The following is a 24,312-nucleotide window of genomic DNA, read 5'->3' on the forward strand; positions in this document are numbered from 1 at the left end:
AATGGCAAAGCAACTCTGCCTGGTCGAGTCTAGTGACTTTAAAGGCTATAAATAGACACATTGGTTATAAAGGAGACAGATTTAGCAGAGCTGCATTAAATTGCGCTGGCGGCTGTGACAGCTAACCCACATAACATCTGCAGGGTTTAGAGTAGTAGTCAAGTCCCTACAGTGGTCCAAAATGGTGCAATAGTAACTACACACGTAGAACTGATGACTTCATAAGCCTAAAGCCCTGGAGGAGTCCTGTGTGCCTTGCAAATCAACCTCGAATTTGCATGCAGTGTGAAAATCCATCCACATCCATCTGCTCTGTTGCGCAAACAATTCCAAATAATCTGTCCATCCATCCATCATCTCTTTCAACAAATCCAGATGGAAAGAGCCTAATGTTATACTCTAGTGGTGCAATGGATCAAAAAACTCAATATTCGGATCACGCGTTTGAGTCACTGATCGGATCATTTATCATATTAGCAAATAAATTAATAAAAAAAGAAAATGACCCATTTGTTTTTATTGGTTTTAGAAAACACTTTTGCCCCCCGCCCAAAAAAAAAACAACAACACCAACAAAAAACGTTCTCTTCTAATGTCAAATAAGGCCGTTTCGACTTTTAAGTGCAATATAAGGCAGGATATATTCTTAGCATGGAAGAATGATTTTGAGAGTACCGGTATCTGAATCCAAACATCTAATGGGGGTGACATGGACATCTAAGCAAGTATCTGCAGTGGGGTACTTGCAGGAAAACGTTGGCAACTTAAATCCCCATTTTGTGCCCACAATGAAAGTCATCACTGCAGGCACATTCCTCTTAAGACATGCAAATGGGTTTAATGATGTTGCGCCTATTAGCGTACGCGCCCTGACGATATTTCTGCTTCTTGTGAAGGCTTAATCCTGTTGAGTACGCCGAAACTAAGAAATGCGTCTTGTGTTAAATGTGTGTTCTTGGGGGACACATTTGAACGTATTGGCATCAGAGACAGCCTTTTTAAATTTAGCTGTGATGTGCGCAATGCGCAGATCTAGTCAAGCTCTGCTGATGCCATGAAAGCGCTCCCCTTTGAGGGAACACAATTGTTGCTTTTATTCTACAATGATTTGAATTATTCAGACATATTTATGTCTCGGGAAAGGACCACTGTCCCCCATGAAAGCAAATTTACTCCTATAAGCCTGCCTCTTTTGCTAAAAGATTTGAGGCTTCTTTCCTTCTTTATCTTGCCATTTTCATCTCCTCCTGTAACCCCGCTCCCTTCCTTCTTTTCTTTCTTACGCCGCGTTGGTTTCTGGGCTAATTTAAAATCGAGGAGACAAAAGCCTCTTTGGAGTCTGGTCACAATGCCACCGTTGGTGCCCATGCTGCCTCCACTTGCCTGCCACACAAAATCTGCCAAGCACCCGCTGAAGCACCATTAGAGGCGTCATTATGTGAAATGGATGGGGCTATTCAGACAGTCGAATGACACCAATTGGAATTGGCTGAGGCCCATCGTGCTGGATCGGTGCGGATGACACAGCAGTGCAGGCCCCACTGGCAAAACGCTCGGTGCCCCTGCTTTGGCGCTGTAACTGGAATTCATTTGCAAGTGTAAACATACAAGAAATTCCCGACATCTATTCGGCTCAGGATGCACCTTAGACATACTGTGCTTAAATGACTTGCATTTGGTGTCATACTTAAATTCTTAACTCAGCACAATTTAACCGGATTTACAGAGCACTTGAAAACAACTACCGCTGTATACAAAGTAAATGGAGCAAAAAAAACTTGCCTGGTCAGGGTGACCGAGCTTTCCCAGCTCAAGGACCCCAGGTGTCTATTTCCCTTCCCTGAGATCTGAGGCAAGAAATCTCAGTGTCCACTTTTAAATCTCCTCACAAGATTAACTGTAATTGTTTGACTTTTCTGAACTTTTCACCATGAATAAGATTTTCCGAATTTTTAAACGTTTGAAACATCAATGCTCTATTGAATCAAAATCTCGTGAGGCGCATTTGGTTTCCGTGACAACCAAAATACACCATCCGGGATGCAGTGCTCAGCAGCAGTTGACCCAATTAAAAGGAGGGACTCAGAGATTTTCAGAACTTAAGTCGTCGTGAGCAACATGCCATTTTTAAGTCTTTCACTAATCTCAGTCAAGAAACACTGAAGACATCTGTCTCCAGCAACGAGTCATAGAAAACAGCACTGATCCCCTGCAGCTATATTACTACGGTCTGTTAAAAAAATATCTTAATTACTATTTTATCACCAGCCTACACTGTATTTATAAATTTGACCTTGAGCTGCTGCTCTGATCATAAAAATCGATAAACTAGAATAATGATGCGTTTAGGTGTCAAGAGAGTGAAAGTTGGATCAGGGCATAGTTTGAAAGCAAAATGGCTTCCGAGTGAGGATCCTAAAATGTTGTCAAAATCGACAAATTCAAAAAAGGTTCTGAAGGTAACCATCAAATTCTGCTCTCCCCTCACTCTGCTCATCTCTTTTGATCCCTTCAGTTCTCCGCCATCCTTCAGTTAAACGAGGCCTCTTCAAAGCTCTTCAAGCTTGATCGCTGCTCTCCCCATCACTAGCTCCATGACACATCACATGATCAAAGACACGCAAGGCACACTCTGCGTCTGCACTGCTCTCTTGTCTCCTCTAAAGAGGTCAGTTGTGAGTGCAAGTGATGGATGCCATCACAGGGTGAGACCATTGTCCAAAGTGGGGCAGAGACAATAAGGGTATGCATTATCAACGTTTGGGGAGCTGATAAGAGGAGAATGTGTTGGATAAAATGTGTAAAAAGCAATTCCCTGGCAAGGACTAGCATTAGGTTGTTGTAGCTCTGGACATGTTTCACCGAGCTGCCATTACAGAGGCGTCCATGAGACTTGTCTAATTAGATTTTTTAAATTTGACTGAATTCCAAATATTATGGCGTCATGAGCATTCCACCTTTCTTTCCATGGCCTCTGTGTTTTGCTGACATATCTGTAATGTGAACTACACTCAGGACGTACAATAGAGGCGGAGAACATAACAAAGAGGCCAAAGGCAAAATGTTCCTTCAAGTTCGATGAATTTCCCAAGAAGGAGCAAGCAGTTGAAAATAGACCAAGTTATGCAAGCTGCAATCAAACACCAGCTCCTCCAGGCTTGGCCAAAGAATCCAAGATGACGAATGCCGCACTTGTGCACTTTCTTAAATTTCCATGAGGAACTGATCCTTGTCCATTGTGGGACGGATACAAAGTTAGTACACATGAATATGCTACATAGCTTCACCGCACATCATTTGAGATAGAACAGCTCTCCCGTTTGCTATGCTTAGCCCGGTGGATGCTAGCGATCAAATATTTTTTAAAAAAAAAAAAAAAAAAAAAAAAGGAAAAGCTGAAGACAAACAGCATAATACAGAACGCTAATTACGAGTCTCCATTCTTAGTTGAGCAAATTAATTTTAGGTCATTTCTTACCTCTCTTATCTCCTGGGTGATTGTGCTCAGGCGTTCATTCTCAGACTGCATATTGGTAAGCATGTTGCGAGTTTGCCGGAGCTCATTCTGCAGTTCAAGGACCCTCTGCTCGTAGTAGGCCTCCTTACAGGCCGACTCCTGGATGAGAGACTCCTCTCGGCTCTCCCCATCCGCTGCCACTTTCCGGTGGTTGGAGTAGGCTTGTCCAAAAGCCTACAACACAGGAGGACAACGTCAGTTAGAACCTACAGAAAACAAAAATTAAGAAAAGTAAATCACACAAACTCAGAGGGACTATTTTGCTATACGGTAAGTGGTCTATCAGTGAGGCTTAGCAATGGACTGGGGCTTGCATCACCCTGGAAAAATAATCAGTTTAGCTCCATCTGGGCCGCTTGATGCATTCCACCCCATCCCCCCAAGCCTCACCCCTGCACGTGCACGCCAGTGACTGAACTGATGGGAAAGCACATGGGGAAAAGTAGAGCAATGGGTCTAAAGAGAGGCCTGTATTCTAATACTCTTAATACTGTCGGAGGGAGATCATAGCGGGAAGGTCACTGGCTATCTGAATGTTGTACAGATTAAGTCACTAAAGAGGGCACGTATAATGAGAATTCTACCTTATGCGGGGATTTCAACTTCTATTGTGAGCCGGGGAAAAAGTGGTAAATAAAACAAATTTGACACCGAACTTGTTTATGGCCTTTAAGGAAGAGGGAAAAAGGCAAGACAGGTCCAGCCAGTTAGAAGTGTATTGCTACCAGCAGAATCTAGGTTAGGCAATTCCCTCTCATTAAAATCACCTCACAAATTTAATTCTCCACCCTGTCAACTCGTCAGCAGTGTTCCACTGACAAATGCGGGTTCTTATTTTGCTTCACGGTCACATGCGTCACGTAATATTGAATCACCTGCAGGCTTAATCTGACTTTGTTTGCAGCGGCATAAATGCTTTCGTTGAGGAACGCAAACCTGCACGTGAATGGCTACTGCCAGGTTTGCTCCACTTCACACCGCATTAGATTAAGCTCTAGAATTCTGTCAGAGAGAAAAAAAAAGTGTGAGCATTCGTATCAAGTCGAATTGACCTATTTTGGGGACTTTTGTAGACAAATATGAGAATGTATGCTACTGGGTTTTTTAGATGAGGCCAATTTATGACTGACTGCTTTTTGATGATGCGATTCACATGTTTCAGTCAATTATAAAACATCGACTTCTCCGTCATAACCGCGTTCGGTATTTGACATTCTAGCACCAAGTGCTTGCAGTAAATGGATCAGAATGGTTGTAAAGGTGGGCCACACGTAGCCCACGTCTGTCATACTTAACATCTCCATTTGCCAACAACACCTTACCATGAATATACAATACAGGGATTCCCAAAGCAAAGTATTATACCACAGTATGGATATATGAAGTGGTGCTAAGGGGACCATAATCAGTACGCGCAGGCAAAACTGAATTCAAGTGTATCACTGAAAAGTGCACCCTATCCATTTAAAGGGGTTCTTCTTGCTACGCTCCCGCACCGAAATTTGAAGGAAATGAGCCATGTGGTTTTTGTCTAATCCTACTTGCAGACAGACAAACCAACGTTGGCGAAAACAATCTCCTTCCACCAATGAAAATAATGGATTAGTCTGAGAAGGAGAGGGCGGTCGAGAGGAAGAGATTTCCTCCTTAAGTAATGCCGGTCGTCCTAGCCAATAGAAATTTGGTCCCAACAAGAAAGAGCCCATCAACCAGCCTGCCAGCCAAAGGACAGTTCTGAGATCACCGCACTCTGGCATCATTCATAGCACAACTGGTGGGGTTCAATATTTCAAAACCAAAACGTGTGTTCACTGATAGAAAATGGCCTTTCCTGTGTCGAGTCGTGTTTTCTCCTTTCATCAAAGACTCCGTACCTTCTCATCCCTCGGGGATAGATTGTCAAAGGACAGCGCCAATCAAAGGTTTGTCCCTTAAAGTGTGTGCACCCCAAAGACTAAAGCCTACTGACTGAAGGCCTCTAATCTCAACGCCCAAGCATGGATTTAGGGAGGGTAACTTTGGGACACACGCCACCAAACCTCTAATCTCAGGGTGAGCTGCCAGTGCCTACCCAAATTAATATTCATCTTTATCTTGCCATATGCTGCAGTTTTGCATTGTACATGAGAGCATGGATTATTAATCTCTCGTAAAGCTAATCAAAAGATGGTCTTTAGTCATGATTACACCGTACAGTCTGCATGGCCTGACAGATTTTTTTCACTGGAAATAAATAAATAAATAAATCGCCGAACAGACAGTCATATACATGAGCTCTGATGTCTGATTCCAGTTGAGTGCAAAGATGGGGTGAGGCGATACACCCTGCCAGGCTGATTTCTGAACACCCATGCAGGATCAAAAGGACATAATGATGGAAAAAAATGATGACAAAGTTCACCATTGACACATGCACTATATTGCCCCCATAAACTAGAATTTCAGAAGTCAGGAACATTTTAGCTTTGACAATCAAGACAGTAACCTTCAATTTCTCTAATGTGGACTCCAGTGATATGGTTGACTGAAAATCCAACACAGACAGATTGAAGACCATCACAGAACCAATGAATCGATTCCCTTTGAGAGAATCTGATAGTGTTTTCACTGAGCTACATCAGTCATGCTTCTTCATTAAAGTAATTCTACATCCATCGTGAAAATTCCGTGATTACACTGGTTACAAGATGGACGTGTGGGGAGAGAGGCTCTAAAAAGATTCCGAAAAGGCAACATGAACGAGCAAGTTGCTATGCTATGGTTTGCGTTGTAGTCAGATAGGATCAACTCTACACCAGCTGCTTCTCACTTGATTGTTCAGCAACTCAAAGGGCGCGACGACACCGGTGGTCAAATCTTGAATAAAAACAATGCATATTGTTGAAAGCGTGTCAGAACAGGTTTGGGATGTGGCTGTAATTTGAGATTTAGTGTTTTAGACTAAACCTGAACTGTAGCAACACCATCCACCAACTGCTCGCATAGGATTCAGACAGTTACATCAAGTTCCTTAGGTGGGGATCTAGGGGGTGTCGACTCGCCTGAGAAAACATGGATCACAAATTCCACCGCTGCCTAGGGAGCAAAGAGGATAGTACACCAATGTCCATACATCCAGGGGATGATCATTTTAATGAATACCTTAGACAAAACATCATGGATCATGAACATTTCCACGAATGACGTGATCCTGTGGTGAAACTTTCTTGAGGCAAAATATTGATGAGATGACGCCATCAAACCAAAACAAAAGAGCAGTCCCCTTGAGATGTTGAAATCTGATATCCCAAGACGCACGACCAGACTTGAATGCGCTGGCGCTGATGTTCGGGCTTTCTTATTATTGCAGAAAAACATAACGTGCCAAAAGTAGTTCAGACATTCGGATGCAGAGACCACTGGGTACTACCGCAGTTTTTCACAAAGTGCCAGGAAGACACTCCATCTGGATGCGGGCCGGGGAAGAACAGTGGAATAGGAAGGGGGAAATCAGTTACACACAGCGAATGGAATCTTCTGCCTCGTGAATCACAGCTCACGTGGAGTAAGAGCTTGCCATGATAAACAGCAACACCATCCTCCCGCCTACTTCCTGTGGCTCCATGTTCACTCACAGGCCACTGAGCAGTCGGCTACATTGCTCCGAGATGTGTTGCATTCCTTTATTAAGCTCAAGACTATCAACTCCTCACAATACAATTCTTCGGAGGGGGGCAGGGGAAGGGGGGCCGTGGTTATAGGCATCTTGAGAACTGCTGCATTTTTTTAAACATGAACCGTGGTCCATCACTGCAGGCCGAACCAGTACTGCACCCAGAACAACACTTTTATTTTTGTAACAACATGGTTGTGTGAGCAATGCACACCACGTCACGTGCCACTGTGTGCCGGCGAGAGTTAACTCAATTTACAGCCAGTGACTGATTAGTGGATGCAATGCCAACACCAATGACGTTGCTCTAATGAGTAACGGAGAAGCTAATGATTGCTTTGGATTTGAGTCTTCAGTGGCCATCTGCAGAGATTTACCGCCCGCTGGTTCGAGTTGTCCCCCACCCTTTTGATTGACTCACAGTTTCATCATCAATTCTGAATTTGAACTGGCATGTTTTTTCCGCACAAGGGGCGGTGATCCTAGAATATTCACATAGAGAGCTCATGAAAGCAGCCTAACGGGGAGGGAGGTTGACATATTCGCTGCTCCGTAGCACTGCACCGCTGTGAATTATTGCAGAGACCAGAAATTCAAGGCTATGAATGTTGAAAGTGTGCCCACCGGCCAGCGATACCGCAGCACCTGGTGCTCAGCCCTTGTGGAGAGTCTCACCTTTGTTATGGAGGAGAGGGGGAAAAGCCCGCTAGGGCTTTGAGATGCTAGTAAATCATATTAGCGAAGCAGGGCGTGCACCAGACAACAACCAAGTGTGAAGGGGATTCATACTTCCTGAAAAAGGAATATGCTTGCTTCAAGTAGAAAGGCAATTCTCCCGGAGGTATGACACTTCAAAAAACGTCTATCCTTACAGTTTGTGCATCACAAGAGCTTCTCTTGGCAAAAAAAAGGAAGAAAGCCCGAAGCGATGGAGTGGTTTGGAGTGGCTGTACAAAAAACAAGCCAAGAAGCTTATTACAAGCCAGCCTGAAAATGACATCCTCAAGCAGAAAACAAAATCTCAAATATTTACACAAGCTGCCTTTGATAACATTCAGCTGTTATTCCAGTGTACGTGCGGTGCATATTTATCTTCAACCCCGAGCTGAAAAGATTCAAGGAATATACGAAAACCTGAACAAAATGTTAGTACCGGAGTAAATTATCGCTTTACAGTACACCTAGAGAAGGACGATGTGACACTTCAGGTGTGTGTATTAGTGTTAATTTTGTTGACTAAAAATTGTCATTATTCATTTCGTCACTAATGATGAAAATGAAACGAAAACAAAATGTACAAACATGGTTACATTGTAATTAATCTGGGGCAATTATGGCAATTATGCAAGTTCCTTTATTTAGCTGAAAACTAATTGCTCAGTTTTAAGGTCTCATAATAATGTCATTTCAACATTTTTTTTCTTGAAACAAAGTTGAATAAAGACACGGTTGTGTTAAATGTGTGTCTTGCATGTTAAAATACCCTTACAAATGGGTGTTACACTTTTCTGTGTCAAAGTTTTGATACATCTCGAAGAGAAACCCCGACTATATTGATTTTTAATTTAGTTGACTAAAATTGCTATGTTTTCGTTGACTAAAACTAAAATACAAACCGATCACTAAATTATAATGAAAACAAAATTGAATTTTCTTGTAAAAAAATTAACACTGGTGTGAATGTACAGCTTGATTGCTCATCTATTTCAGAATATAAACAGTCATGATGCCAATGAGGTCTCAGGAGTTTAATTAGCTTCTATGTAAGGGGAGAACGTTTCAGTTAGTGTAAAACAGAATATAATGGCAGAACAATTTTGAGATATGTATGAGAGAAATACAAGTTACAGCCAGAAGATAAACGTGTTTAACTGCATTTTTGGTGTGTTGCTTTTTAGATAATGAGCCACAATCTTTTTGAACCATAACCATCATTTAATCACAAGGAAGCATGTACAGTACTTTTCTTTTTTTTTGGGTGGGGGGGGGGGTTCACTTGTCAACTAGTAAAGCAGCATTTCAACAAAGGGAAAAAACTGTGATTTGAGGGAGGGACCAGAGTTTCTTTATCGTCTCTTTACAGTCTTTTTATATGTTTATCGCTGGAATGTCCCAGACCGGTTCGGAGTGTCTCAATTTGCAATGCAAAAACTGCTTTATCTCACCTAATTGATGGTGTTGGATTAGAAGGCCCATGCCCACGAAGCCTCGCCCCAGGCAAATGTCAAAGTTGCTATGCTAATCACAGTGACTGAGCTAGAGGCGGTCAAAAGCGGCAAGAGATGGCCGTCAAGGCCGCAGAGACGCTCGTTCAAAGGGCTCATCTCACTCAGCTTGTCTCTCCTCGATACTGCTCTGTCAACCATCACTACACTTGTCCTGTGCTTCCCCAAACTGAGATATGCTTTAAAAGGTACTTGATGTGGCATATGTACAATGTACAGCAATTTTATTCTTCTTCGCATTCAACCCTACATTGGCGAGTGCCCCTTCCATTACGCACTCCATCCTTTCTGTCTGAAATCCCCATTTCTCAGAGCCCCTGAGAGTTAGGCACCTAACCACTTATGTTATTTTTGTCGTGAAACCAAGAGCCCCAACTTGTGCCATCCTCTTAAAACACACACGCACGCGCGCACACGCGCACACGCGCGCACACGCACGCACACGCACGCACAGGCACACACGCACACGCTTTGTCTGCCTTGGAAAGAACACACTTCAATAATCAGACGCACAAGCCTTAAAAGGACTCTGGGAAGGGGATGGAGGGAATCGCTGGGGAGTGGTTATGGTGGAGAGATTGCAGACACTACTCTGATTGTGTCCTAGCGTCAAGAAAAAAGAAGCCTCAAGGAAAAGCGGTAATCTTTTTAAATTGCTCAATTAAAATGAGGCGTTCCCTTTCAGTTTCTGCCCTTTGGTTTCATTAATTTACGGAGATGGGAACCAGTGCTAGGTCACACTGACAAAGAGTCAAAAATAAAATCCAAGCCATGAAAATGAATGGTTAAACTACCCATCCATGATCTGGTTCGCTTTATCCTCACGAGGGTCGCCAGCGTGCTGGATCCAATCCCAGCTGACTTCGAGCAATGCACCCTGAACTGGACACACATAGACAAACAAACCATATAATTGTACAAATGGCTGTGCTAGACAGTTAATACTAGGGTAGCAAAAAATTAATATTAAATTCGTTTGTCGGGGCTATCACATAGAAATGCAGCCAAAAGGATGTTGGTGTTGACTTCCTCCATGTTTCTGGCTGAGGTGACTTCACTGCTGAGCAACATGTGATCATTTCCTCTGATCCATTTCAAGATATCCGGCCTATTGTGAGCCATAATTCACATGCTTCCCACTGCAGTTATCTTTAAAGAAAAAAAAGTTACCTTTCACGTAAACAGGATGTAGATTAAGCAACAAAGGAGGAGCTTGCGGACTATATTTCTATATAAGGACAATTTATCAGACAAGAACATTGTCTTTGCCAATCTCTTCACATTCCTGGTTTGTTTTTGTATGTCATTGGAACAATACAGTCGTAACTTGTCATACCCATTACTGCTAATGAATTAATTTTAAAATCCAGGAAGTTGCCACCGTGTCAGCACAGATACGACTTAACACGACCTAAAACAAACTTGTTGATGAGCATAAAGGAAAAGATTAATTCTTGGAAGTCATGCTGTGAAAAAAAAATCAAATATTCTGCACAAGTCTTAACAACGAAATTCCCAAAGACAAATTGGTGTGAGGGGACCTTTGTTTCTGTGGTTTGGACACATGTCTGACAGAAGGGAAACGAAGACAAGGGAAACATTGTATTGTTGCACAGTATTTTCAATGACCTCATCATCTGCTTTTAGAGCTAAGTAGTCTCCTGTAACCGGATTCCAGACTGGTTGAACCGTGCTAGACTGCCTTGAAGTGAATTCGGACTATCTATCCAATAAAAGATGATTCAATATATACTGTATCTTTGTACATTTTAAAGTGGAACGATTCGGTTCGATGCACTTGCATCAATTAAAAAAAAAAAAAAAACATTCCTAATACAAATTGTTTTTTCATCCACCCCTATTATTTTGTGTGGCTTGCCGTGACATTTTTTTTCGATGTGAAATGTGCGCCTTGGCGCACTAAAGGTTGGGAAACACTGCTCTAGACTTGGCATCTGATGGAGTAGGACAATGTCCGAGCCAGGTATTATCTTGCCTCCTCAGAGTGGAGTCCCTGTCCAAGGTTAAGAGGTACTCTCTTAAAAAGGCACCGGACTGTCACTGACCGGAGGCTGCTGAGAATGGGTGGGCTTGGCAGATGCCCAGTCCCCTCTAAACCCTGCATAGTGGTTGATGATTCATCCTCTTATGCCCCGATGGGAGGGGATTTGGGTCTTTATTTAGGGGCATTTAGAAAAGATTACCCCTCAACTGCAGACTTGCAGTGGAGAATAGATAAGAGGAATGATCAGAATACCTCATCAATGCTGGGAGGCCTTAGACTAACTCCTGATATAGCTGTTCAAGAACACAGGACTATGCGGGATCAGAATCACCAATTCTTTTGAAATACATGCACAACAGGGCGCTGAACTGAACGTTCTCCTGTTGGCTGTAGCCTTAATCTGGTCCCCAATAACACCAAAGACCAGTTAACCCCAACAGGCTCTCATACTCACACACCTCACAAAGGGCCACAGGGCTGACTACACAGACACGCTTTTAAAGAGCCCAATATTTAGGGCTGTGACTGTCAACTTAAATTCCACAGTGCACAGCTGTTGCCACATTGACACGGCGGGCAAATGGTGTGAACCCGAATCTCTGTTTGCTATCAAACAGATTCAGGACTTGAGGAGTTGACAAGAGTCCAAACTTAGGTCGGCAGAGAAAGCACATATTGGACGACACAGTGCGACAGGAGCTACAGCTTCCCTCTCGTGCATTAACAGTTGAAGGTGTGGCACGTGATGTCATCTGTGACTGGCTTAGGATAAGAATATCAACAAGAGCTGAGGGAACATAAGCCTTGTAGCTACCGACACAGTGTAGTTAGAGCAATATAACGTCATTAGTGCCTTCACCTGACTGGAACAGTAATCCACGCTCAACTTCATTATCAGACAAGGCGTGCAATTTGTCTCAACACTCTGCAAATCGAGAGTAGCTTTGGTCTTGTTTCCACCATTTGCTTAGTTCAATATGGTGCATGCTTTTTTTTTTTGTTGCATTGTTAGAAGTAGTGTGTCTTTGGCCAACTACACCAGAATATAGCAGCAGATAGCCTTTTGGTATCATACGAGAAAATGGCAGTCAACATGTTAGGTTTTGTTTAGTTTTACCTCATTCTTTCGCCTGAGAGATGTCCACAGAAGAGGAAATAAACATAATAGATGGCAAAGTGTCCCAAGAGAGTTGCAAATAATAGCAGAGCGCATAATGTGGTTGAAAGCCAATGAGAGAATGAACAACCCAGCTGGCTGAAATGGTGCCAGATGGCTGACAATGCACAAGAGTGACAATATAAATACAAATATATTTCTTCATATTAATACCAATTAATAATAATTATTAAGCGATAAGCAAGTCGCCATTAAGATGACAAAATATCAGGATTAAGTCCATCAAGCTATAGGAGAGGATCCCTCGGCACACACCAATCAATATAGTCAAACAACAGCATCTACTGTGGAACCAGCTTGGCCGCTAACATTCAGGCATACAAGTGTGTTGTTACTAAGCAACGCCACGGCACAAATTTCATCCATCACACTGCCGGCAAAGTAGAATAAATGTGTGGGTGGGAATATTAGTCGCCCATCCTACATAGGATAAGAATGCAAGAACAGGCTCATGGCCAGTGGTTTTTGTCCAAAACTGAACAAGAGGCAAATCTCGCTTTTGGAACGACACTCCATGCACATACAAAAATCAGTAGGAAAAACATTGTAGATGTATTTACACATCATGTATTTTGGATCACTGAGGAGAATCACATGTTGAGTCTCCTGGACATTCTATTCCAGGCTGCCTAAGACCTAGACACAACAAGGGGTAGTCAAAGATCATGGCCATCACTTCCACCAGTGTAAATAAACAGCAGCAGAGTGGACCTGAGCATCTCACTTGGAAATTGATTGGAGGAACGTTATACGCTGTATAAGTAATGAGAAAAATTTTGCATCGTTCTCGCGTCACGTGCTAATCACGTTCCAATTTAGTCTCATTACTGTCACTAGTTCTTCAGCAGGAAGTAGAGAGGAAGTCAAGAGGGACAGGAGAGGAATGTGTTTGTATTTCATTTCAGATAGCATCACCTTCGTCTTTCCTTCAGACTGCTGTTGGGTAGGGCTCATGAGATAAAGCTACATGGCTCCAGTCATCTGTGGGTAACGTTAGCAATGTCCAACTACGGTAGCAAGAAAGCCCTGCTTTGACAGGGAGCCAACTACTGACTTTATACTTGGTTGACAGTAGTGACTTGATCCTTCAGTATCTGAAAACGGGATATGAGCAACCACAAACTAGCCTGTCGGGGCAGGGATTTGTTGTTTTTCCCCTCCATGACAGCATGTACTTCTTTGTAGCATTTTTCTCCGTCCAACAATCTAACAACAAAGTGCAGCTCTAGAGCAAACAAATGAACACAGTGTGAGAAGGCTGGGAGCTACCCCAGCTACTGTTGAAAAACAGACACCTCTTTTATGTGACTCTCGAAATCAACTTCAACTGTCACATTCTTCCCATTCCCAAAGGATTGCGACAAGCCTGCTTTCCTCCCTCGGCGGCTCATCCTCCTCTCCTGCGCGGGAAGGTTTCAAAATTCAAACCTGCGCCGCCCCTTGCAACGGAAACCGGTCATTCTTGTCAGCGGAACTCTTCCGACCAGAGGGGCAGTGAAAATTTGGTCATTTTGACTATGATCGTGATAATTTGTATCTGTAACAAATTTGATGTCCTGATTTTTGGAGCAGTTTGGTATGGAAAAATCTCATGTCTTAGCCAACTTTCTCATAAGACAAGCACACGATGAAAATAAAGCATAAAACACACATACTGTGTCTTGCGTAGCCATGGCAGACACCTTCAAGAAGAAGCATGAATTAATAAAAGGTTGAAGTGCAACAGGGATACCCTGAGCAAAGAGGCGGTTGGGTGTAAAGCAGCCCATTCTCATCTTGACCTTACAGCGTAAGGGACAAGTATTTTATGATGGAACCTACTTCAAATAACAAACTAATCAACATAATGAAAAACTACAACATTTAAAAAGGATCAATAATTGCAATGAAGCATGAGCTCAGCTGACATCACTGAATTCAATGCTTATCGTTCCAGGCCAATTAAATGCATGAGTGCACACGATCTCTTGTGCATTTTACCTCTTTCAGCAAGTCGAGCTCCTGCCTTACGCCCTCATATTCAATCTCTAGCTCGTCGTACTGCTGTTTGAGCTGCTGTTTCTCCTCCAGTACCACCAGCCCGTACTCAGCCGCCTGGATCTTCTCGTTGGTGGTTTCGCTCAGTTCCCGGGACAGGCGCTGGATCTCGGCCCGCATCCATTCCGGACCGGCCTGGAGCAAAAGCAAAGGGTCGGGGTAGCCCTGATCTTCCACGGACATTGTCGTGACGGATGACAACGGGTCAGCCGGCTGGTCTCAGACAAGAAGGATGCGGTGCGCGTTCAGGCGATGTAACCTTGAAGAACGATTGGTTGCTCAAATTCGTCTGTATTTGAATTGCATGGTTGCTGCGTTTGCGTCTTTCGATGCTGGTGTGGCGTCTCTGGTCATGTAGATGACTCCGTTCAAGACCCACTAAGCACAGACGGTGTAACCCCTTCGGAAATCTTCATCGCTTTGCCTTGTGGTTTTCCTCGCCCCTCCATTGACTTGTCCCAGCCCTACCGCAGGAGTGGGCGTGGACTCATTGTGACGGCAGGGGAACCGATAGACAAATTCTGTTTAATACTTTCAGCATAAAATACAAACAACCTTACAAATCACACCACACCGTAGTGATGCCCATATTTTATTTACTGTGTAATTAAACGATTTCTAAAAAGAAATAATATGTATTCAGTGAAAATTCGTCAGGCCTCACAAAATCTAAACAAATGGAGATTTTGTATTGAAAGCAAAGCAAATCAAGTTCCGGCACGTTCAAACGAATCGTTGCAACTCAATGAAACAGCTGAGCGCAGCCGGTTGGGGCAGCTGTTAAAACGTTTGCGATGCATTGTGGGAAAGGTAGTTTTGTCGTGAGCAAAATAAGGCTGGCGACACGGTGAAAAAACTCATTTCCCGCTATGCTTTACGTGTCTGCCGATGTGGAACCCGGAAATGTGTGTCAGCACCGGTTGTTGTTTAGCAACAGGCGCCATACGGCTCTTACTATTACAGGGTTGCTTGCTGCCATCTGTTGGAAATGACTTGAAACCGATAATGAAATATTGAAGACGAACTCAAGGCGTCGCCTTGGGTGGGTTGGTCCGTTGCTACGATATTAGTTAATTACTACGTAAATACAATATATACATATAAACAATCATTCGCTCCTAGTCATTGAAGTAAATCAACATGAACAACGATGATTTGTGACTGGGTGGTGTCGTTTTGCATTAATGTAAACATGTGTATGTGGTCATTGTGGTGTTTACAGTATACGCGATGTTGATGCGTGATTGCTTGTATTCATGTAGACAGTTGTCCTTTAAGTTGTTACAACTCACATTTCTCCCAAGGGAGGTGACTAAAGAGATATCTTGAGCAGACGTCAGTGCGTCCACCATGTTGAATGTGGCAAATCTGCTCATAAACGAGTGCAAATAAATGCACAGTGCATAAAGTTAATGCATATAATTCACCCAATCGGACACACACTGATATATTTGGGGAATTAATATATACCAAACACAATGTATGCCCCTTTTAATCTCATTATTGTACAATTTCACACAGAAGGTAGTCTATTTATGACCCTGTATCAAAGTCAAGGCCCGGGGGCCAGATCCGGCCCCCCACATAATTTTATGTGGCCCGCGGGAGCAAATCATGTGTGTCAACTATCATGATTCTTGCTGAAATCTGTACTGAAATGTCAAATTGTCATGGGTAATAAATAATGTTGAGATTTTGCACCGGCCCTCTGAGGGAAGCCGTAACTCCGAAGTGGCACGCAACAGAAAATGAGTTTGACACCCCTGACTTATGACATCGGTAAGCACCAAACCAAAGCTACCAATGTTTGTAACTCAGTTATACTTCACAATGAAACATCAAAATGCCTCCAATTAACCCCAAATCAAATTCTAATGAGCTTTTTCTGACATTTTCAGAGTGACATCTTTTAGCACAAGTCACGGTCTGTAGAGACCTTCCACCTCATCAGAGGGATGTTATTGTTTCCAGTTGTCACTCACGAGAAGGGTACAAAATAATTTTCAAGGCATTACATTTACCATGGAACACAGAGAAGACTATCATATAATCATGAATTCATGAAAAAGTGGAGCAACAGTGACATTACCAAGAGTTGCACGCCCCTCCAAAATTGATGAAGACAAGAAGAAAACTATTCAGGGAGGCTCCCAAGAAGTTGTGATATCTCCCATCTTCATTATCCATATACTGTATCTGGGGTAGTGACTTGGGTGACAAGAAGCTTTATCTTACAAAATGAGAGGAGAGGAAAAAAAAAACATTTGAAATATTACCGACACATGTGAGAAAATGTATGATGGTATAACGAGACCAAGGTTGAACTTTTTGACCATAATTCCAAAAGGTATGATTAGTTAATCTGGGGCTTTAGTCAAGGTCGAGGTAAGTATTAGTCCAAACTGTGTGTCAAGACATAAGACATAAAGCCCCCAATAATTGAGCTCCTAGCATCATTGTAACACACAAGCTCAAGTAAGAGTAATTAGTTTTAATTTAATTGAAAATCCTCAGGGTGTCACGGCGGTCGACTGGTTAGCGTGTCCTCCTCACAGTGCAGAGTTTGTGGGTTCAGGGTATAACCGGCGTGCTGTCCAATTTCAGCCCGGACAGGCTGCAGCATGCCCGCAATCCTCGTGAGGATAAAATCATTTAGATCATGGATGGATGGATAAAAATTCTTTGTTTTAATGTGAAGAAAATTAAGTATGACTAAAATCTTTTTGAAGTGGAACATGAAGTAGCTCGTGTAATAAGATGTTGAACAAAAACAATAATATTTTTAACTACAGTATCCTGGCTGAATAAAGTTTACAAACAAGGAATAATTTTGTTAGCCAATAACATTACAAATTCATACAGAGAAGGTAAGAATGTAATGTGCATATAAAGCAGCATACTAAGTGGCATAATAAAGAAAACAATGTTATTAAGCTGTTTATTTGATTTTATTGGCATAGTAATAGTCTCATTATTAATATTAGCTACCCAAAGTATGGTTCTGATCCCTGAAATCGAAGGGCCATCTGAATTTCTCCTGCTTGCCATTGATCAAGAAATACTTGAGGAAAGTCCGTTTTTTTCTTCTTTAACAAAGAGATGGTCTTGTGAAATAATTGAACTAGCCTCCTCCCTTTACCTCATTCGTCAAAAGTTGTTTTTTTAAATGTATTTGATGCTTTCTTATGTCACTTATTCAGAGCAGTTTTCATTTCGACGATTTCAGTTCTTATGTTTTTTATTTATTTTTGGTCTTTTCTTCATTTATTTGTCCAGTTTGATCATTTTAGGAAGCCTGTTTTATTAAATTTGTTTTTAATTAAATATACTGTACCACTTGAATATATTGTGGCGCTCACGAGGCAGCGTGGACAATAGTGCTTTGATTTTTTTGTAGGAAGAACAACCTACACAAAACATGCCTTTAAACACTATTGTATTTACATCCTTAGTGCCGCAAAGCATGCTATGAGGGCACCCAGTCTCCCAGCGGCGCTACAATATCATTTTTTGGTCTTGATTTTGTGAATTATTTGGCGATTATCTGTATGAAACATAAAACAAAGTGGAATTGTACTGTGTTATGCCTATTCAATGAAGAACATTTTTTTTTCCTCAAAGGCATGACGTCATCTTTAATCGACGTCTCTATGGGATGACGACGACGAGGACTGAACGTCTGATTTCTCCTAACGTTTTTCCCTCTTCGCTGCGGGCTCCTTTGTTTTTCCTCATCGATTCCTTGAAGGGATGTATGGATGGAGAGTCTAACATGCAAACAGATGAGCGAGGACCCACGATTGAAGACCGAGGAGGTTGCAAATCAAGAAATGGGATTTAGCCTTTATCTCCTGTCGCTAGTCTATGCCACATTCAATATGGCGGTGAGGTTGACGAACGATTCAGCGCGTACTGTGGCGAAGTGGGTAGCTAGGTAAATACAGTACTGTATAGGTAGGTAGGTAAATAATAGGTGGACATACAGGTAGGTAGATAGACAGACAAAAAGATAGATACATAGATGTATACACAGATAGATAGATCGTTGAGCTCCATCTCCTGGACCATTTCAAAAACGGTTTCTAATTCATTAGACCTTAGTACAAATATTTCACACTTTGTTCTTGGCTTTAATGCAGGTTACAGAAATATTAAAGATTTGCACCTTTAATGTGATATACTAATACATCATGTTAAAGGGTTCATTTCCTTTCATGGTTAAATGTAAAATCAACTGATTTACTTCATATGGAGTATGTAACTTCGGCCACTGCAGCAAATATGACTAATTAATTGTGGTCTAAATAGGCTTTGGGGGTTATCCCTAATGGTAGACGTCATAAACCAATCCCTTCACAAACCTAACCATCTTTTTTAAGACTGAAGGTAAACAATCAGATTTTATCTTTTGGGTATGTTACAAATGTACTGCTATTTGTAGAACATTAGCATATTGGTTGCAAAAGTTTCCCAAACCCTTCTGTGACAAACATAATCATAGACATAATCTGGTTAAATCAATTGGATGTTTTTATAAATTACTTATCTTTAGCAATTTCACAGGAATATATTAGCAGATGATTGCAGATGCAAACATTGCAACAGAAGGCAAAGTTGATACGATCATACTATGATTTTTGTTGAGTAGTGGGTGCTTTATTTTATACTGGTACAATAATAAGATTAGCAGTCTAATCCCAGAGGAGACAGGAATAGCCCAACACTATCCCACTCTAGACTAAGAATAAGAGGAAGAACCAGAGCAACCTGTGTCTTTACACAGCCCACATCTTTCCTACTTTTCCAAGCTGTTTTTGTTGTCCCTTATTCCTACACTGGACTTGACATCCTGATGAGGTGAAAAGGGACCACGATATCTGAGGGCACGCCCCTCCCTCCCCCGCACACAGAGATAATCTGAGGCGAATCAAATCAAGCGAGGCCAAAGGATTGACTTTCCACAGATCCAAAGAGAGTGGTAACGTCAGAGCTGGGGAGGTTGATGTCACATAGTTTGGCAGCTGTGGGGCAATTGAGCCCTGAGATGGTGTTCGCCTAAGAGTCACTTACAGGTAAATGTTTTTTTTCCCATTCTTATTTAATTGTTGATGGATTTATGTTTAACATATTTGTCTTGAACACTGAATTTATGCACACATAATAACAGATAAATATTTTGCCTGGATTTGATTTAGACAATGAGTGATCCTGTCATTTCATGGTGGGTCCAACTGGTAGATTTGTGTCTTCAGGCTCTGCTATGACTGTGGACATCAACCTAAGGGGAGATTCATATGGCACTCCATGAAAGGTCCCATGGGGGTGCTCTGATGGAATTCAGTAAGTGATTGTAATTGCTCCTGGTGCAGTATGTCTCCTACCTAAAGGCTAAATTGTAATTGTGTATTATAATGTGCCACTGGGCTATTTGTACTGATAACAGACGTGGAATGCCAACAAACAGAGGTTAGACACCACTGAATGAGCATTTGCTACTACTGAGTTTAATCATTCTGGTGTTTGAGATTAAACTCTTCAGCTCTATTTCTGGAATGTTGATGTCATCACTTCTACAGGACTTGTTCTATGTTACTTTGTACCTCTTTGTAGTTAGAGCACCCAGGGCAAATTACACTATATTCGGAGAGGCGATTCGCTATGTCATTCCGGCACACATGCAATGTTCTATCGGCTGTGGTGGTCAAGGCTGCAAGTACGACAACCCGCATTTCTGGCGTGATGACCAACAGGCGATTAAAGGCCTTTACTCATCATGGTACACATCCACCTTCAATCTCAATGTCCTGGAAAGTGGCTTTTTTCTAAGTATCATGGTATTTATTATTTTTTTAGGGTGACTGATCATCTACTTGCGATGTCCAGGCCCTCGACTGAAGTTATTGAGAAGTATAACGTTATTGAGCAATTCAGAAGGTATATGCGCCTTTCGTTACAAGTTCTCTCAACAGGTGGTATGAGCTCACACCACTTGTGTTCATTTCAAGGAATGGCATTAAAACGGTGATCAACCTCCAGATACCTGGTGAGCATGCAAGCTGTGGAAACCCTCTGGAGCCAGAGAGTGGTTTCTCCTACAATCCAGAGGCCTTTATGGAAAATAACAGTAAGTGCTTCGTTGATTTTGGTGAGTGTATAATGCTACTCAAGTCTCACTGCGTCTGATTTCAGTTTATTTCTACAACTTTGGGTGGAGTGACTATGGAGTGGCCAACCTGACTACTGTTCTGGACATTGTTAAAGTTATGGCCTTTGCACTGCAGGAGGGGAAGATAGCTGTGCACTGCCATGCAGGTCTTGGGAGAACAGGTAGAGCTGCACCTGGAATGTTGACACGACTGTTTGACCTTGCACCAATGGCGCAGTGTCGCAACATAGTTTCTCTCCCTTTTTCTTAGGTGTGTTAATGGCATGTTTTTTGGCCTATGCCACAAGGATGACAGCCAATCAAGCGATCTTGTATGTTCGGGCTAAACGGCCTGGTTCCATCCAGACGCGCAGTCAGCTGAGCTGTGTCCGCGAATTTGTCCAGTTCCTTGCCCCTCTAAGGAGTGTGTTTTCCTGCACTGAGCCTCGATCCCAACCCGTCACCTTGACTCAGTACCTCAATCGTCAGAGACACATTCTGCATGGCCCCGAGCGGAAAGAATTGAGGTACCTGCCAAAGATTGTTCACCTTGTGTCCCGGCTGCTGTTGGATATTGCGGAGAATCGACAAGTGATCGAGGAGGACGTTTTGGAGGCGCCGGACATCCATGACATTGAGATGACTCTCAGCATCATTGAAAAGCTTGGGCCTCAGTTTTGCGCAAGGGAGCCTCGCTTGCCAGGTTCCCCGACCTTACCGAGACATTTTCATGAGCCGCCCATCTTCTACCATCGCAAGAGTCTTAGTTACAGTGAGTCTGATCTAAGACGTCTGGGATCGCAGCTCAATCTCCTGACACAACCCTTGGGCTCCCTCTCACAGGGCAACGTGGCCAGGCCAATTTCCCCATCCGAAACTGCTCAACCGGTAACGCAGTGGAAGAGTTGGAATAGTAACACATCTGACATCTCCCAAAGCTCCACAGGATCTCTCTGGCAAGTCAAGAATCATGAAAGGGACGGTTCCATTTTGTTGAAGAAAGTCAGGCAGATGCCCATCCAACGCAGTGGATCTGTTGGACACAATGGCCCACTCCAAAAAGGTAGTATGCTCTCCAGATTGAAGGCTGAGCAGAGAGAAGAGTTGGCAGAAAGCGAGAGGAAGTCTCAGCAGAGAGATGAGGAGCAGTCAGAGGTGCCATGCATCACTCTGCAGTCTGAGTTATCTCTGGAGGCGAGGAGGCTGTTGGTGGCACAGGCGCTAGCAGTGGACCTTTTTCTCGATGGGGCAGAAGATCACAGGAACAAAGTGTTAACGTGGCAGGTAATTGATCCGGGCCAATCCAGTGAGATGATACAGGACAGCCCCAAATAATCATTTCGCAAGCTGATAATTTGGGCAAATGTTACTGAAATAACCAACATTTTTCACAGGATGCAGACACACACGGTAAAAAAGACAAGTTGTATTTTGGAGGTGGGGGGGGGGGCTAAAACAGTGAGCAAGTTGTTTGGTCCAAAACAATTTGCTGAGTTGCTTTTAATTAGATCTTAGTTGTTTATACTAATATATTTAAGTTGGGGATCAATACAAGAGACAGTGGTTCTGTCAACTCTTATTTATTGTGAAATGCTCGAAAGCCACGTTTCACAACAGCAACTCAAACTAAATCGCTCAAACGCACAGCTGAAAATTCTATCGGTTTGTTGCCTTAAATCTTCGAGTTCACCCACTTTTTTTTTTTTTTTTTACAGGGTAGAAACAGATTAAGAATTTATATTTATGTCCTCCATCTTCTTACTCGCATTGACAAACTCAGGCAGAGAATCACTTAGGACAGGGGTCCCCAACCGCTGGTCCGCGGACCGGTACCGGTCCGCCGGGCATTTGGTACCGGGCCGCACAGAAAGAACTTGCCTTAATTCCGTTTTATTGATTTCGGAAAACGAAAGATGTTTTATTTTGAAAAACTAACGGATTCTCCATTACATTCGTCTGTGTCACGCTTGACACACATCAAGCCACGCTTCTCCATCACGTGACCGATTACTTCAAAACAAAACGCAGGAACTTGCAAAATGAGGAAAAAAAACTGCTGGAGATCGCAAATCACGGCGGCTTTAAAAGTATGTTCGAGACAACTGGATTAAAGTTATGGCTGAATACTCTGGGATCGCCACAATAGCACTGTTGCTATTTCCGACATCCTACCTGTGTGAGGCGGGGGTTCTGCAGCAACGGCGACGAAAACAAAATTACGAAGTAGACTTGACATAAACCAGGGGCCCCCAACCTTTTTTGCCCCACGGACCGGTTTATGTCAGACAATATTTTCAGGGACCGGCATTTAAAGTGTGGTGGAAATAATACAACGAAATAATATGATATGAGCTGCATGAAAACTGTGGCGTTTTCGAAATATAATAAACACAAGGAGCGTCTAATCTGGCCGCAACACTCCGATCGCTATGGCAATGTTTAATGCCTTCAAAATACGATACAACGCAAATTCCAAGTGCATGAAAATGACGACTCACCACAGCACCGAGCTTGGTTTTCTGCAACCAGACGGTCCCAAGATAATTGCTTTTGAAATGCTATCAATTTTTTTTTTTGGGGGGGGTGGGGGGTCACCCTGTATTTACATACAACAATGGCATGCTTGTTTCACATCCCTTAATCACTCTCCGGTGACATGTCAGTCATGCCAGGTGTCTGTCAGGGATCACATTGCTAATTCAATGTTTTCCATCAGGTAAATGTGTTTGATACATACTCAAAATCAATATTAATAACTCCTGACAGACCTAAGATTAGTTGACAAGTGCGAGTGCTGAATGTGTGCTTGCAGGCGGAGCTGAATCAAGGTGGCGCATGGGAAAGGCTCTGCATGGAGCGGGATCCCTTCATCCTCACAGGTCTGATGTGGGCATGGCTGGAGCAGCTTAAGGAGCCAGTCATCTGTCTCCAAGATGCCATGGCCTTGAACCTTGAAAACACTGATGCGCAAACTGTCCTCAGCACACTTGGCCAGGTAAAACCTTACTGTTCAACCACAATTGGGAAAAAAAAAATCTCCACATATGTAGTAGTCACGTGGCTGTTATCTTCATATTTGCTCAATGTCTCCATAGGCACCCAAAGAAACATTAATGTGCATATTGGACTGTCTGGCTCAGTTACTGACACTACCTGAGGAGGTTGAACATGCATTTCTGAATCGTACTATCAAGGCTTTCACTTGGGTAAGCGTGATGACTCCATTGCACAATTGCAGTCCAAATTTTTTTGTCATTGTCATATGATGTTCACCTTTCAACAGATGGGAAGCAGTTCCAACGATGGAAGCCAAGTGTATGAGTCCATGACTAGAGTCCTTCGCTGTGTCCTTGAGGACATGAGATGTGTCGCCACCAAAGCAGAAGAGCCTACAAAGACTCCTTTAACGTGTGCGTAGATGCTACATATGGAAACATGGAGGGGACACTTTGTGCCTTAATGTTGAAAATATTTATTCTGTCATTATGATGTGACGATGTGAGATGAATACAACTCATGACATGTACTGCCCTAGCATTTCTTCACCCCCACAT

General features: G+C 42.7%; 2 protein-coding genes across 4 annotated transcripts in view; one reads left to right on the plus strand and one right to left on the minus strand.

The window, feature by feature from the left end:
* The window catches only part of LOC109520202 (protein bicaudal D homolog 2-like), a 30,950-nt gene extending 15,849 nt beyond the window's left edge, over positions 1–15,101 (minus strand). The window contains exons 1-2 of one of the 2 annotated variants that reach the window (XM_019877268.1): positions 14,557–15,101; positions 3,479–3,691 (exon numbers count right to left, since the gene is read on the minus strand). In XM_019877268.1, the coding sequence (XP_019732827.1) occupies positions 3,479–3,691; positions 14,557–14,796 (453 nt within the window). In that variant the 5' untranslated portion in view covers positions 14,797–15,101. The remainder of the gene's footprint in view (positions 1–3,478; positions 3,692–14,556) is intronic. The other variant, XM_019877267.1, reaches the window with a different exon arrangement.
* A 3,144-nt stretch (positions 15,102–18,245) lies between these two features.
* ptpdc1b (protein tyrosine phosphatase domain containing 1b) lies at positions 18,246–24,284 on the plus strand. Of its 2 annotated transcripts, XM_019877279.1 has the most exons (11): positions 18,246–19,470; positions 19,578–19,685; positions 19,866–19,953; positions 20,224–20,389; positions 20,467–20,547; positions 20,619–20,737; positions 20,803–20,940; positions 21,030–22,042; positions 23,571–23,753; positions 23,854–23,964; positions 24,042–24,284. In XM_019877279.1, exons 3-11 carry the CDS (start codon positions 19,908–19,910, stop codon positions 24,174–24,176), a joined length of 1,992 nt encoding a protein of 663 aa, XP_019732838.1. In that variant the 5' UTR covers positions 18,246–19,470; positions 19,578–19,685; positions 19,866–19,907; the 3' UTR covers positions 24,177–24,284. The 2 variants fall into 2 exon arrangements, with proteins under 2 accessions (XP_019732838.1, XP_019732837.1); XM_019877278.1 differs by having other exon boundaries at positions 18,246–19,685.
* The last annotated feature ends 28 nt before the right edge of the window (positions 24,285–24,312 follow it).

The sequence above is a fragment of the Hippocampus comes genome, unplaced genomic scaffold (genome assembly GCF_001891065.2).
Source record: "Hippocampus comes isolate QL1 unplaced genomic scaffold, H_comes_QL1_v1.1 scaffold167, whole genome shotgun sequence".
NCBI classification, from domain to species: Eukaryota; Metazoa; Chordata; class Actinopteri; order Syngnathiformes; family Syngnathidae; genus Hippocampus; species Hippocampus comes.